General features: G+C 39.4%; 1 protein-coding gene and 1 long non-coding RNA gene across 6 annotated transcripts in view; one reads left to right on the forward strand and one right to left on the reverse strand.

Annotated features, from left to right (window-relative positions):
* Positions 1–316: 316 nt before the first annotated feature.
* Positions 317–4,433, forward strand: LOC147655840 (uncharacterized). The gene is made up of 2 exons (XR_015276718.1): positions 317–1,032; positions 1,843–4,433. It is a non-coding gene; the product is annotated as an uncharacterized LOC147655840 (long non-coding RNA).
* The window catches only part of UBE2E2 (ubiquitin conjugating enzyme E2 E2), a 202,283-nt gene continuing 189,582 nt past the window's right edge, over positions 3,696–16,396 (reverse strand). For all 5 annotated transcript variants that reach the window (XM_086851673.1, XM_086851685.1, XM_086851669.1 and 2 more), the window contains one exon: positions 3,696–4,513. In XM_086851673.1, the coding sequence (XP_086707799.1) occupies positions 4,416–4,513 (98 nt within the window). In that variant the 3' untranslated portion in view covers positions 3,696–4,415. The remainder of the gene's footprint in view (positions 4,514–16,396) is intronic.

Raw genomic sequence — 16,396 nt, forward strand, 5'->3', positions numbered from 1 at the left:
TTGCTCTTTTCATTATTCCAGAGAGCTGCAAGTCCCTATTAAAGTTCACGATGGAATTAGGGTGCAGAATGATGGATTTAAAGGTATCATAAAACTCTTCCTGGTAAGTAGTAGCCCCCAAATATATTCCAGTTGTGACCTGAGAGAGGCTGCTGAAGGCATCCCAAGCAGCCATGCATTGGCTCTGCATATCCTTTGAGCTGAGGAAATTCATTTGCATATGGATACCATGCTAAGGAGGCCAGCCCGGATTTCATTACTGCTAATGATGTGTGTGGGAGAAGTGATTTAGTTTATAGCCAGTGCCAGGCGTGGCACAATGAGGAAGTACTTAATTCATACAAAGCTCCTTCTTGCTTCTAAGACCTAAAAATCAGGGGACTTCAAGCAGCTCCAGTGTTACAGACGTGATGTCTTCATGACCATGAATAGAGCTGTGACTGAGGCAAGGGAAGGAGGGAGAAGGAAACATCAAGATGATGCCATGGAGGAAAGGATAGGAGGAGAAATGAAAGGGAATGAAAAGCAGAAGAGAAGAAGGACCAATGGAGAATGAAAAAAAACCCATCAGGGAGAACTGGCTCTGCAGGAACTGTGGCTGCCAAGGCTGGATGTTTGGACTTCGGAGGTGACAGAATTTCCACTGGGTCTTTGCTACATAGATTTTACAACTCAAAATGCAGGCCTGTGGTAAGATGTCCATCTTCAGAGACAAGTTTCTGAGAACTGGAAAGGAGAAAAGGCACCCCAGGATACCACTGGAGCTGGAGCAGATAAGAGTTGCTGCACTCCTTCCTGCTCCACTGGAGCCACCTCTGCTTTCCTGTTCTAACAGACATGGGCTCAGACACGGGGGACTGGAGAGGGGCCTGGGGACAGACTCTTGGCATCTGCTTCAGGGCTTGAAGGCACTACTATGCTCAGGCAGCTTCAGGAAGAGGTATTTGAACTGGGATCAGTGTCTTGGGTGGCCTCTCAGCTGTGAGTAACAAATTCATCAAGCAGAAGAAAGGATCCAGAAAGAAGGACTGGGTGAGTGAGGGGAATAAATCAGGGGGATTAAGGCACACTGCACCAACAAATTGAAAGCATGCACTGCCCCCAGGAATTTAAAAGGTTGAGAAGGCTTCAAGGAGGAGCCCAGTTCAGGGATTTAGGGTCCCAACCCCTCTGGTGTTTTATACTCCCCTGCTATCACTGCACAGGGTAGCAGGGAGGAAGGGCTGTGAGCTGCTATCCATTGCTTGGGCACGGGATCTGCCCATACACTTGCAGCCCATAATATGAAAACCTGAACAAAGATCTTTCAAGAGGAATTACTCCTGCCTTATTCATGGCACAGCAGCTGGCTGTAATGAATTTTAACTGTTTGGCTGCAATCACCCACAATGCATGCAATCAAAAGGGTTATGGCCCTGCTCACTCCTGCAGCAGCCTGGAAATGCTATCTCCAAAAACACAGGATGGGTTTGGGAACCTTGATTTATGCATTGTCGTTCTGCAATTTTCTGAAGAGGGAAATCATCTGGTCAGTTGGACAGGGGGATGTGAACGCCACTTCAGCAATCCATGAATGGGGAATGCAGTTCAGAGAGCTCCCTGATTTCTGCTTCATCTGACTTGAACTCAAAGGCTATGGAACAGTGACATTTAGCTGGGGTTGCTGGAAATTAAACATTGTTTACTTGATATTGCAGTTGAATTCAGAACAGCTGTAAGATGTCTTTAAAGAACAAGCCCCAGCTTTAGCATTTGTGTGTCCCTGAGAAAATACTGAAGTTTGCTGAACTGATGGCCTTTGCATGTGGTTTTAGGCCAACTGTATGCTCTTGAATGTTTTAGCATGTGCAAGTCACTTGAAGATCTTCATACCCAGCTCTCTGAAAACACAGACTTCGCCAACTAGAAGAAATGAGAAAGATGGTTTATCATAAAAGAAGCAGCAGGAGTCAGCTAAATTTAAAGAGGATCTGAAGAGCAAAGGTGAGACATAACAAAGTGCAATTATTTCCTAGATCCAGGAAAAACGAAAAAAAGGAGAAAAAGAGATTATGCCAAAGCATTTTTACTGGGCCTCTATTGGCAGACTATATTGTGTTGGGGATGGCTCATTTCTCCTCAGCAACAACAGCAGGTTTTAAATAATGCTTCATATTTCCCAGGTTTAGCAGATGAAGAAAAGTAATTACTTGGGAGGCAAATAGAGCAGATTTGCAAACAGAAGAGAATGTTTTATGGCCAGACTTGCAAAGATTTGGCTCCTGCAGATGCCAGAAGACTCTGCATCTGCTTTAATCAATGTGGGTTGGTCCTTGCTCATTATTTCTTTGAGATCCTCATGGTTCCTACGGCAGTAATTTTATATTATCCAGGACAATGCGACTGACAATGCCCCTTCACAGAGTGGGCAACTTACCTGCAAATTCAAAGTGCACAGCTTTTGAAACTGTAATAATGTCTGGTTCAGAGAAGTCTGGGTTCTGTACTTTGCTTGTGTTTGAAATGCCATTGTTCTTTCATGCCTGTATTTAGGACCCATTGGCCTCAAAATGTTGTATGGCTGGGCTTGTAAACACGTGGCTTCTACAGACACCAGAAGACTCTATTTGCTTTGATCAAGAGAGTCTGATTATTTCTTTGAGATCCCTGTGGTTCTTGGGGTGGTAGTTATAAACCACCTACAACTACATCAGCGTTCAGCTTTTCTTCATGCAGAGGGCAACTCACCAGCAGATTGAAGCTGAATGTCTGCTCAGTTTATTAGCAAATGACCAAGATAGAAAAACAAAAGAGCCTGGAAATGCTGAGCAATGCAGTGGTGGGTGTAGAGGCCCTGTGGTGTCACCTTGACTGCTTTAGTTTTCATGCCGGTTGAACTGAGCTGGAGTGTGATGGGATCTGGTCTCCCTCTGTGTTTATAGCGACCCTGCAGGAATGCATCTTCTTTAAGATAAGATCTTCTTTAAACATAAGAGGCAAGGAGAGAGGGGAGAGGGCAAGCAAGCAGTGTGTATAGCATCTCTAACGTTTAATTATATGAGACAGGGATTTTCCAATATGCCTTGCAACACAAAGAACATCCAGCTATCAGCATCACAGTATATATTTTCTAAATCACAACACCCACACATTTCCTTAGCCAAGTAGAAGTTTTCCCTCCATGGCTGCATATCTAAAATTAGCCTGAAGGTCAAATCTGAATAGAAATACCCTTATCATTGAATGTGCTGGGAATGATTGGTGCAGTGGGCTCAATTTTCCCATCGAAAACCTTAATTTATTTTTTTTTTAAATAACAGTTTGCTTTTACAGTCAAAGAGCTTGGAGAAAGGCAAAATGAAGCCTGCTGTATAAAATCAACATCAATATTCTGCTTTCACTGCAAGGCTATTTTTATTGCCAACTATTTTAAATGTAACAAGATGGATCTAGTGAAGCCACAGTGTAAAAGATGCAGCAAGAGGCTTCTGAATAGCAAGGCTGAGCACAGACATGTGAAAGAAAGGTCTTGAAATTTGGAAGATGTTTGTATATGAAGAAAGACACAATGAAGAATTCCAAGTTAAGAAATGCACTGTTGGGAAGAAGTGAATAGTTCAGGTCTAAAAATAGTTTTTTAACCTGCAGTTGTATTACGTGAGGACTAAGCAGCCTGTGCTGCGTAAATGCAAAAGCACCGCCCTGCAAGAAGTGCATTTATCAGCCACAGTGTTTTATTGAGTGCTTTAATAATACAAGTGTACATCAACTGATCCACAGTCAAAAGTGGCAGGTCCCTAAGAAATTTACAAGCACTTTTTTTTTGTTGTTTTTTAAGTAAATCAAAATACATATTAATTTGTTCAATGCAATAGCCTTTCGTGTGGGAAACAGAAGGCTAGTGATAAACACAGTCTTAGTAATGCACAGTGATTCTTGATTTTAAGCTTTTATACAAAACTTGTTCCCAGTAGCATGCACCCACCATTAAAGACTTCAGTACAAAAAAATAACCCTAAACACTACATTTAAGTAGAAACGAGATATAATTCTGAATTTGCTTGTTTTCCCCAAAACCACATGAAAGAAAAAAAAAACAAAACAAACCAACCCCACACATTAATACAAAGCTTTCTGATAAAGCTCTATACTATTACAGATCCAACATTCTTTGCACTGATAACCAAAATTCCCTGTCTACATTTGAGGGAAACAACTTTCAAGTTAACAGAACAAAAAAAAAAAAAAAAACCAAAAAAACAAACCCAGAACAAATAAAAATAAAAATCAACCGAAACGAAACAAAAAAGGAAGTAAGGACAACCTTTTGTCACAAAATGGTTCAAAATTGAATAAAAAATAAGAATGAAGGGAAGGGCTATTGATGCACTTAGTGAATGTGCTTGCACAGGTCCAGCAAATCCTAGAGGAGGTTCCTATGTGGCGTATCGCTTGGTCCACTGTCTGGCCATTCTGTCGTGCTCTGCTCTGTTGGTCATGTACTGAGTGGCAATGCTTCCAACCAGGGGGTCAGCTGAAAAGGAAACACAAGCCGTGAAACACCCGTCAGCCTCGGGAGGATGAAAAAGCTATTTCAGATCCACATTTGTTCGGTTCTCTTAGGTCTCACTGCAAGAACAAGGTGCCTACGTGTACCAGCCTTGTTTTCAAAGCATGGGAGGAAGGAGATGAAGGGGGAGATGGATGGCAATTAGCTATACATGTCTCGTAAACATATAACTGAAACAATTTTTGAAAGCTCTACCTCACAAAAAAAAAAGTTCCGATAATTTTATTTTAGGCTAAAACTCACCTTCAGATGATGTAATTTATTTATGGCATTAGACTCCCACAACTATTCATATTCTCACCTAAGAAGAGGACTACCTCTAATTGTATTACCAGGTTGAATGCTGTTTTGTTTTTTTAAAAGTACTTTTAGTTTCAAAGCATAAAGCAATGTAAGCAGTTAGGGCAGCAAGTGTTTTCAAAGCAACAGAAGTTAATTCCAAATTTTGAGATTTGTTAATCTATGGGATTGAGATTTATTTAATTTATGGGATCTTTCTGAGCATTCCTATGGCCAGAATGCTGCATGATATAGTCTGGATCTATGAATGACTCCACAATTAATTAATCAAAACAAATCAATCCCCTTAAAAAAAAAAATCCAAGACAAGACATTTCTGTAAGTGACTGCATTTCATCAACATTTTTCTTTTTCTGACAACGTTTTTCTCTTCTCTATTTAAGCAGACAAAATTTATAGTTTCTCCCTTTTTTTGAGGGGAACCCATTCTCTTGGTATTTCTGCTGTAGCAGTACATGTTCTGAGATTGTACCATGCGAGTCCAGAGGCACTGATACCACACTTTTCCCCGACTTAGGACAGATGAATATGACTTCTTGTGAAAGCCAGGTAATAATCAGCTTTGTTGCTGTCTGAAGATGGTGCCATTGAACAATATGAATATCAGCTTTCTCGGTGCAGTTGTAATCTGAGTGTGGTGCTTGCACTATTAACCACCCAAATTCCCAGGAGAAGATGTCAGGCCTTCTGTCAAGCAGAGTAAATCTGGGCTTTTTTCTTTGGTTGTTGATGATAAGATAGGGGAAAAACATGTTGCCTTAGCCAAAATCGTTTGATTGGCTGACTGCCAATCTCACTGAATATCAGTGAGTAATATCTAATAAAAAAAAATTCCTTTGCTTTCCATGCATAACCTCCACTTTCAGGAAGAGCCTGTGATTTGAATGTTAAGTTTTCACCTTCTAAATTAGTAAGACAAGCTATCACTGTGACTGCAGTGCACTAAGTCCCTGTAGTCTCAGTCTTGCAAACACTTACTGCATGTGCTTGCCTTTAATATCTTAATATATCCAGAGGAGGTCACTGAGGCCTGGACTTGATTATTTTTACATGCATATGTGTGGAAGAAGTGTATCTGGTCAAAGACAGAGTTTAAAAGTTGTAGACTAGAAAGTATATCACCTTTAACTCCACAGCCAGGGAGAAAAACTGTTAGGGGATTATCAGAGGGATTTTGTCCTGTGCAAGTAGGAGATTAACAGTCTACAGGTGCTTAAGTAGCAAAAAGTTATTTGTAGCTGGAATGAGGTTTGAGAAGCCCTGCAGGGCAAGTGGGGAACCTGAGCAATAGGAAAGGGCAACATTTCTCTTTGCAAAGGATTTCTCTAAATAGCAACAGGGAAACCTTGTCGTAGTGCAGTGGTAGCCTGGGGATGAGCGTGAGAGCACTGCTGCAAATTCCCACATCCTCCTCAGACACAAGCCCCTGCCCAAAGAAACACTTCCACAGACTCGTGGAGAAATGGAGACTAAGGGTTAAAAATTTGCAGCATATCCTGGTTTTCATGCTTGTAGGGGAGGGTGGGGTTTGGCCCCTGAGGCATCTGGCTGGGAAGGGTTGCAGGAATATCACAGCATTATGATCTGGAATGCAGCAAGTTCTTATTGAGGTCTAGTGTGTATTTAAAGTGATGGCTCTGAGATCTTTATAAAACCTTGTACGAGTCAGTGAACAGTGATGTGCTGTAGTAAAGTTATCTAGTTCAAATCTGGAAGATTTTTTATGTGCAGGATGAATGTTTCTGCAACAGCATGTCTTTCACATTGAGAGCTGTAAATTGATTTCCTTGATATACTGCAAGGGTACTGAGGATCACATCATCATCTCCAAAGCTGGATGATAATTAGAATGTTTGGTTTCCTGGTGTGGGGTTTCATCTATATCTCCTTTTAGGAACAAGAAAGTATTTCAACAACATACATCTTTACAAGGCTTAGGAAGGCACAGGCTCTTCTGCTCAGCCCCTCCCAGCATGGGAGGGTTCTCCTTTCCTTTGGGGTGAGAGAATCAGTGAGAGGCACTCTTGGTAAGGTGTGGAAATCTGTTCAAGTCCACTAATGTAAAGAACTGGGCTGATTATTTATCCATATGTTCAAGCCTCTGTGGTGTTTTGTTTGGTAGTTGAAAGAGTGGAGGTGATGGCCTGCAAGATGTCTGAGGTCTACAAAGCTTTATGTTGTAGGTGTGTAAATTCCTGCTGAGTGACCTGAGAATCAACTATCAATCATCTCAGGTGTTTCCTCCAAGCCAGGGTCTGCCTCCATTGGTATCTGCCTGTATGAAGCAGGATTGTGGAAGCAAAGAGAGGTCCTTGCTTGCTGTAGCATGAGCAGGACCAGCTGCATCCACAGCCAGCTGCCAAGCAAACATTACTAAAAGGTACTTTCAGTAATTACAGCAATGACATTGGTTTTTCTCAGTGTGGCTGTGTGTTTTGTTGGTTATAACAATATTGAATAAAAACGCAAAGCCACAGTTTGGGAAAGCCACTTGCTTATTTGAGAGCAAGGAATTTATTTCAAGGAATAGAAAAATAGTTATTGACAGCGAGGCTCAGCTATTTCACATCTCTGTCAGAGAGTCTGGAGGTGTGTCACACGTAGATATTTATGAGGACTTTAAAAAGGACACTTCAATAGGTGTTTGAAGAACTGGCTTATTTTAGCAGCTGCTGTGAAGCCATAAAGCCATCAGGAGGCACAACTGCTTTGTTTGGGAAGCCAGGACAGCTGGTGAGGAGGGAAATTTAAACCTCAGACCAGAGCCACCCAAGCAGGGGCGCACTGGCCAGTTTGAAGCAGCACGCTGCATTTGTGCCACAGGATGTAAGGACAGTGTGTGTGAGCTCCAGAAACGCCACTGGCCTCTCCCTGCATCTGTGTGGGCAGCTCCAGCCAGCAGGTCCAAGGAGACACATCTCTCAACACTTTGTGAGTCACCGCTGCCACGTAATTCACCGTGACAGACCATAACACAGAGATTACAAGATAAATTGAAGCATCTTAATTAGAACAATTAAAAGATTTAACTCCCAACATGCACAAGCCTTTGTTATAGTGCCCAAGTCTTACAAAATAGCACAAAATATGAGGAAGAAATCCTACAAAATACCAAGTATGAGGAAGAAACAATGGTCTCCACTTACCCCTCTAAGCTAGGTAGCACATGGCTGAGCACCACCTGGTGCTCAGCTGGGCTGCACTGTTTAAGGATTATTGTGAAATATCCATTAGTAAGGCCAAATATGTATTTATAAAACAACCGCTGCATAATCTATCTAATTAAGAGATGAAAAGGAAAACTGGATCTCAAAATTCAAAGCAACATTTTTCTTTTGTTTCCATTTCTCACTACCAAAAAAATTTCTTATTTTCCATTTATATAGATCTGTGGTTTTGCTGTTGATGCTAAAAATTTATTTCTGTAACTAGTAAACTGCTTTAATTTTTACTTATTTTTTTCCCTTAAAGAAGTAGCATGATTCATCAATGAAGTCAGGGTTAGTTTCAGAATTTGACTCTAAACAGGACAGTGTCCAAATGACAATTATCAGGGGATAGGAGTATAAAGGTATGCCAGGAAAGTGTTACTGAAACAATCTAGTAAAAGAAATTAAACCCACAATAAATTAATAAAAAAAAAAGTGCATATCTATGCAACTCATGGCCTGGCAGGAGAAGTGTGCTCTTGGATCACCAGATGTGTGGTGGCTGGCCCGAGAGCTGGGATGGCACCCTCTGTGCACAGCTCCTTCCCTGTCCTGCGGGCAGGAATGGGCTTCCCAGCCTTGGGATGAGGCAGGCTGAGCCACGATCCCGTGTGGCACTGCATCCCTGGAGCAGGCTTGCAGGTGGCACTGGCTGTGACAGCCACACGCAGGGAGCACGGGAAATCGTGCTGTGCCTCACACCCTCAGCTCAGTGGAGGAGCTGCTGCGATTCTGTGGACACAGAAATCTTTTAGGCCTTCCAGTTCCTTCCAGTCCCAGACTCTGAACTCTTAAAAACCCAGCCTAAGATGCCTCCAAAACCTGTAGCTTGTGTAAAGGAAATTTTTCATCCCATCCTCTGATTAACTCCATGCAAAGTATTAACACACCAGGAATTACAGGATCAAATTTCACATCAGAGGACAATGCATGAATAACGAAAATATATTAAAAAGGCACCATATTATACAGGCAAGGAGAGAAGCTATGGTTCAGCAACAAGTTTACAAGGAAAATGTCAATCCAAAGAACTGGACTATGAAAAAAATCTTCTGGATGATCTACAGGAAGACTGCAGCTGCTAAATCTCACCTCACCATATGTAATCCTCATGTTTATATCAGAATTCATGAAATCGCCCCGTATTTATTTGGTTTTGAAAACTGGGTGAACTGGAGCTTGTCCCTAGCTTAAAAAGGTTGGATGCACTGCTCTACAATACCTTGTCATCTTCTTTTGCAGCCACTTAATATGACTGTATAAGGAAGAACATTTGTGTCTCATGTCTATTGTAAGGCTAATCAAATTTACAGTTCAATTCTAGGGAGTTAATGCTGTTGGGGATTTGGATGAGCTGAGGTTTGGTCATTACAAAATTTCAGCTGTGTTTAATGCTAGTTAAACTGCTTTATCATTCAGAAGACAGACTATAATTCTTCTTTAAAAGCTACTTTCCCCTCAAATAAATGAAAATATATTGCTACACTGTATTTTTCTCGGCTTGTATTTTTACAGCTATTTCTATGTCAGCAAATAGCAATTTCAGAGCAGAATTCATCTCCTGGGCTTTGCAATGCTCTTTTAAAAATACAGCAAACATACTCCAGTGAAATAAAACACGGAGATGGTGTGTTTAACAGCTTGATTTCAATGTGCCTTCCCCATCAACCACACAATATGCAATGAAATTCCAATCGGTAATGCCAACATGGTTAAAGAGACACACATTCAGACTTAAAACGTACATTACGGGTGTTTGTATGCATTTTATATATATTTTATGAGCATTTATAAAGTATAATTTTATTTCCATTGCTGTATTTTGTGGTTTTAATAGAGAAGAGCTGATGGAGCCAGTTATTTCACCACAAGTGGATTCTCAGAAAGATTTCTGGAGTACCTTAAAACCTAAAAAAACCCACAGCCCTGTAAAAATCTCAGTTTCTTCAGCCAAACATTTAGAATGTACTTTTTTTTCTTGGTCCAGGTTTAGATTCAGGTTTATATCAGGCTGTAAGGAGTTGGGCTCCAGCTGAAGAGCAGAATTAGAGTGGAAGAATTCCCAGAGGTTAGATGTAATTTGAAAGGTCTTATTCCTTCTCCTGAATGAAACAACTCCATACTCATAGCTGTGAGAGCACCCCACTGAGAGGCTCTACAGAACTATCTCTACTGAAAGAGCAGTCAGCAAAAATTAAATGTTTCCTTTGCTTTGGACAGGATGTGCAACATGAAACAAATAAGTAATTTTCTAGTTATTTTAACTTTAGTTACACATTTATAAGAGTTTTTGGTTTAGGGACTACTACTTTTTTTGTTTGTTTCTTTTAGGAGAGCCTCTCTTAGCAGATATTATGCTGTATTTGCTTTTAAATTAAAAAATGTGGAGTGCTTGAGCTTATTTTTCTAGGAAAAGTCAATGTGCTCTGTATGTCATCTACAAGATCCCTGCAGTAGAGTCATCTTTATAGAGCAGTACACGCAGGATTGGTTACCCTGAAACCAAGCCAACCCAGAATAAAAGTTCTTGTTTTCAGTAACTACATTTTGTTTGGTACTTTCATTGCAAATAGCAGTGCAGGACAGAATATATTCCCATACTGGCTTGCAGCGAAAGCCAAGATTTCTGAATCCAATTTTTATTGGTTTTAATATTGTACCAACCTTTAAGACCTAAAAGGCAAACTAAAAAAAAAAAAAAAAAAAAATCAGACTGGGGCAAGAGCAGAAACTAATACTTCACTGAAATACCAGTTTTCTTAACTGCAAATGCTGACAGTTTGAGTCACATCAGAACCACCCTTAAACTTAACTTAAAAAATCTTTAATATATAATTATCCTTTCTTACATTGTTTTCAGTGGTATCCAGGTTAGTGTTATAAAAAGACCAGTCAGTGAAAACTGCAATGGCAGTGTGAGACATACTATACTAAATATGTCACAGAACAATTTAGTACTCCAGGAGGAAGGGATTAAGAGAAGATGAATTGTTTGTGAGTAATTTTATTTATTGTGTCACTTTGCCTTGGGAAGTTTGCATAGTTAGCCACATATCACCTGTTTCAAACTCCTAGTGAACTCCTAGAAGACCATGTCAAGGACAGCGTGAGTCTTGACGTAGAAAATGAGATATGTGAAATGCATCATAGCATCCTTCAGTGATCTTAGAGCAGCAGCGTTGCTCTCTTTTGCTATCATCAATAATAATGCACAGACTAAGTAACTCTTTGGAGGCAGAGACAGGTGAAGTGGCACACCGAATTACTCCACTAACCTTTCCCCTCTGAAAAGAGTGCTCAAGCCCAGGGCACGAGTGAAAAGGAGTGCGGCAGCGCTAATCCCTGTTTGTGCAGCAATAAAACGAGCTCGCGGTTGGGAGCCTGATCAACACACGCGCACAAACTGGAACAACAGCGTGATTCAAGGCAGAACAAAGGGTGGTAGCAGGGCTCTGAATTGCTTTACACAGCCCACAAGCTGAACCACAATTTATTCCTGACTTTCACAAAATCACAATTTCAACTATCCACATAGAAGGTATTTAACCATCTGCACGGCTCTTTGAAACAATACAGAAGAATGATAAAGTGATCAATAAACAATGTATTAAAAAAGGAGAACAAATAAAATTAGTTGCTTCAGTAAAGAAAAATGGTTGTCACTAGAGCAGAAAGGAGCAAAATCTAGAAAGATCAAATGTCTACTAGGAAAAAAGTCAGTGAAGCTAATACCAATTTTAGGAGTTACAGTTCACAGTAGAAACCATATGATATGGTATATAATGAAGTCTGCTTCTCATTTCAGGAACTAGCTCTACAGATTTGTCTGGTCACTTCTCAACATTCAATAGAAACATTTTAATATATATAGAAAGAAATTCAAGTGGTGCCTTAGCTTCCCATCCATGAAGCTGGACTAAAGCTCTTCCATCACCCAGGCGAGGTATCTGGACACTTTTATAAATGTGGCTGTACAGATGTACATCACAAAAAAGACTGTTATCCATGACTTGACTCTAAATTTTGAGCTCCATAGAGTTGCCAGAAGTGCACTTGACTTGTGTTAAGTTTGCACAATGATTACAGTTACACAAATATTAAAGCATACGTGACTTGATTACGATGTCCAAACTGTTGTCTGGGGAAAGAATGTTAGCTATCTTCCAAAGTAAAAGAGCTCTGGGAATCTAGTTTAGGAAATATCCATTTACTAAAATACCCATTTTGTAAGCATGGAGGAAAAAATTCATTCCTCTCTTCAGACTTGTGTTTGATTGCTGTCAGGCTACCTACCACAGACCTGTGTGAAATATGAGGCTGCCTAAGAAAAAGATGTTTCAGAAATATGGAGTATTATCTGGCCCTATTTTATTAACGCAGCTCTTAAAGGAAAGTGTTGGCAGTGATTCACCTCTGTATCTTGCCAAGGGAAATCATTCTTGTTTAAAGAGAAAGGGTTTTTTTTTCCAGTCTTCAGATTTTAGCAGGATTTCTATAAACTTTACTGGCTGACTGGGAGTTAGCTGAGGCAATCATGGATCAGCGAGGCACAGTGTACTGATCTTGAAGAGTTGTCTTTAATTAAGGAAGAACATGCACCTATTAGAAGTGCCAGTATGCTGGAACAATTAAAATTCTGAAATAACACACTTCACTTTGATGCTTGGATGCGTCTCAATATTAAAAGCACAGATACATTAGCAATGTGTCTGTTCGTAATAACGAACTCAATTGAGAAGCAGTCGTTGCTATTAGAAAAAAAATTAATAAAAAGGTTTTAGTAACTGTAGAACTTAATTTGAAAGACATTACATGGCATGTGGTTTGATAAAATTTGAAGAAGTTACAGCAATATGCATTTACCTTGTGGAAGATGGCTGTGAGTGGATAATAAGAAAATCACAGCTCTCAGATCTCAACATGTTGTCAAGCAACCAAAATGCTAAGACCCATAATTAAACTGGCTTTTATCCATAGGGTCATAACTGTATTTTCAGAAAAGCACCGTGGATGTGATTTTTTTCATGTGTCTGAAGATTCACTAAGGGAGAGAGAACTATTCTGCAGGAATGCTCAGTGTGTTTGGCATTTCTTCTGTCTAAAGGTAATGGTACCAGTTTCCCTCTGGATTTGTCTCTCCTTATTTCCCACTAATCACCTCTTCCAGTCAAAGGACTGACCTATGGGTCTTACACATCCTGAGCAAACAGTTTAACCCCTAAGCAACTGTGGGCAAAGCTATTCTCTGTGACCATGCTTTGTGAGGGGTTACACATCCTATAATTATATGTACCAAAGGTAGATTGCTCTGCAAGAAAACCAGGAGGTCCTATAGGATCCACTTACCATGTGGATTCCCAGAGGACAGGGAGGGGAGGAGGTGTTACTGCATGGTCTGGTCTTTTAGACATGGAGAGAAAAATGTGTCCTAAAGCCATCTTCACTCTTAGAAGAGTGTTTGAATGTGAGCAATAGCAAAAAATCTTCGACTTAAACATACCCATTTTAGGTCAGAGATGCAGGAGACATTTGAATCCTGCTCTTGAATCTATCCCTTTATACCTTTGTTGCAACTCATCCTTAGAAAATAGAAAAGCCTACATATGCTATGAATGCTGCTTATTTTGGTTTAATCTGATTTTCCTCTTCTCGTCCTATAATCTCATTATTAATTTGTCAAATTTAAATTCAAAACTGCTATTAATAATCCCATAAAAATGTCAAAAGAATACAAGAGACCTTTATTTACAAAAGGCGGGGTTAGTGAAGAATTTTATCCCTTCTAAAGGACTACTAAATAAAACTCCTTCATAGCCCAGGGCCTGAAATCCCTTGGCAAGCTGAACATCCATTGGAACAGGAATAGGAATTTAGGTGTGCCTTGCATGAACACAGCTCTTACTGTTACTCAATACCACAAAAACCAGTCAGGCCTCTCCCTTCCCTATCTGTACAGGCAGCAACTGAGGAATCAGCAGGTGAGTGAGAAAATAACCCCATTTTAGCAAACAACTGGACTATCCACTTCTACACCAACTTCAGAACATGAATTATAATTATGCCTAATTATGAACAGGTTCTAATAGGACTAGAAGGAAAAAAACAGGTTAAACAAAATAAGTAGCACTCATCATGTAGGCAAGTTTTACTCCTGGATTAGTTGCAATGGCATTACATGGCAATGCTGAAAAAAGATTGAATTTGTGATATTTTACAGCAATAATTTCTTATTTAGTAACAGTTAAAGTAACTTTATTTGGAAATCTTATCTTTCCTGCCTGAGGGGTCACATTGACTCCACTGGCATGCCTGACTAAATGATAATCATTTTGCAAAATGATTTCAGGCATTGGCATAAGGAGTCCTAAGACTGAGCCGTAGAAAAAACGCTATACAAGGTAGAGATGAAAAAGACACGGAAGGTCATTAAGGAATTCCTTTTGCTACTGTAATATTATGTCTTACAGTGAGTTCTACTTTCATGCCACTTTATACAGCAATTTTGTCTAATCAATATTATAAAAACCCAAGCAACGAGGATTCCAGCCTCTGAGAATTTTCTGAAATTTAATTCATCTTGGAGCTGTAAATGCTCCACTCCATAGAAGGCCCTTTTTCTAAGCCTTATACAGATGGAAAATTCTACAGAGGATTTACTAATCTAAGTTCTACTTGTGTATCCCACATGAATTTGAAATCTTACAGTACAGCCCATCCTTAAATTTGGGACAATTTGCACTATATATTTTGGTATTTAAATAGCTGTCTACAACTCCATCTAATGCACCTGAACTTAATTTGCTGTGAAAATAGGGATTCTGAAACACACACTGCATATGATTTGTTTTAGTTGGTGCCTTTGCTAGATCTGCAAAACTGTAAAAAACAAACAACTGTTTCCTCTTCCCCTGCTAAATAATGTAGAAAATTAGCCATGCAAAATACGAGAGACATGTCTTGCAGCGGTGTAAATCATCTCTGAAGGTGGACTCTGAATGACTCAGGAATACTAATTTCTGAAATCTTATGCAAGAAAGCGAGAGACTAAATGATTTAATACCTAACATATCCAGGCTTATAAATTTTGCTTTTCAGGACTGACTCTACATTCTTATTGGGAATCTGTTAGCCAAATGTAGCAGGCTTCCTTTCAGGAGCTTAAAGAACGTGGAGCAGTGTGATTTCCATGGTGAAACGAAAATAATTGTATTTTAGGAACAGGAAGAATCAGTCTTAAAAATAGTTGTGCTAATTAGGGCCCTGAGGGTGGTTCTAAGGCAGTTAAAAACGTATGGCAAGAAATTTGAAAATCTGTCCTTGCCTTCATGCTAAAAAAGGTACACAGGGAAAAAGAAAATCAACAAACACACAAAACAAACCCCCACTTAGTAAAATGGAACAAAGTCTGAATGAAAAATCTGGAGTATAAAAGCTCAGCAGGACTGATGCCAGTTTACTCCGTCTGAGATCTGAGCTATTTATACTGACTGGGAATTATGAATATTAGATTAAATTATTGTGAAATTAACACGTGAAGTCTAAACTTACTGATTTTCTAGTTTTATATATTTTTTCCTTTAAATATATGCAGTTATATTAGTAAGAAAAATATATTCAATAGAATGGGTTAAGCCTGCAAGTGATGCATCCACTTCATACAACAAAAAAGATTCCAATGTGATTAAAGACATGTCTGTATTGGCAGACAAAATCTGCATGAAACAAAGAAAATACATTTAACGACTGTAAAATGTTAGAGTGTATTTTGAAAGGCAGTTTACTTTCAATCTTGGAACTCATTCAAATTAAGCTAGAAATCTGTATTTTATATATGAGAAATAACTAAGAGCTTTCTTTAAATACTTCACACTTGTTAAACATTTAACGTTGATGACTTATTTTGGTTTTGGTTCACACAAAGATTTATTATGTGCATGCACTAAATTACCTGTCTTCTCTCTGAGGTAATGGGCATAGGAAACCTCCACTGGTTGTATTTTAAATTACATGTTTGTTGGAAAGAAAATGAATTGCAACCTTTTGTGTTTGTAGCATCCATCACTCATGCAGTTTCTCAAGTACTTTTAATTTAATGATGGTTGAGCCTAAGCTTAAAGAAATTCTGTACAGAAACTTCTTGAGCAGAAATCAAGAAACTTTCAAAAGCCTGGTATGTGTATTTATCATATAGCTTTTATAAGTTTCATGTAAAAAAACCCCAAACCCAAAAGTCAGGTGTGTATTTTTCCAGCTCTACTTCCACTTCGTGGTAAGACTGTATTTTATATGTTCTAGAAACCTTTTCTGAGGAATAACAAAAATGAGGAACAGTAAAGTG

The sequence above is a fragment of the Cyanistes caeruleus genome, chromosome 1 (genome assembly GCF_971803275.1).
Source record: "Cyanistes caeruleus chromosome 1, bCyaCae1.hap1.1, whole genome shotgun sequence".
Lineage (NCBI taxonomy): Eukaryota > Metazoa > Chordata > Aves > Passeriformes > Paridae > Cyanistes > Cyanistes caeruleus.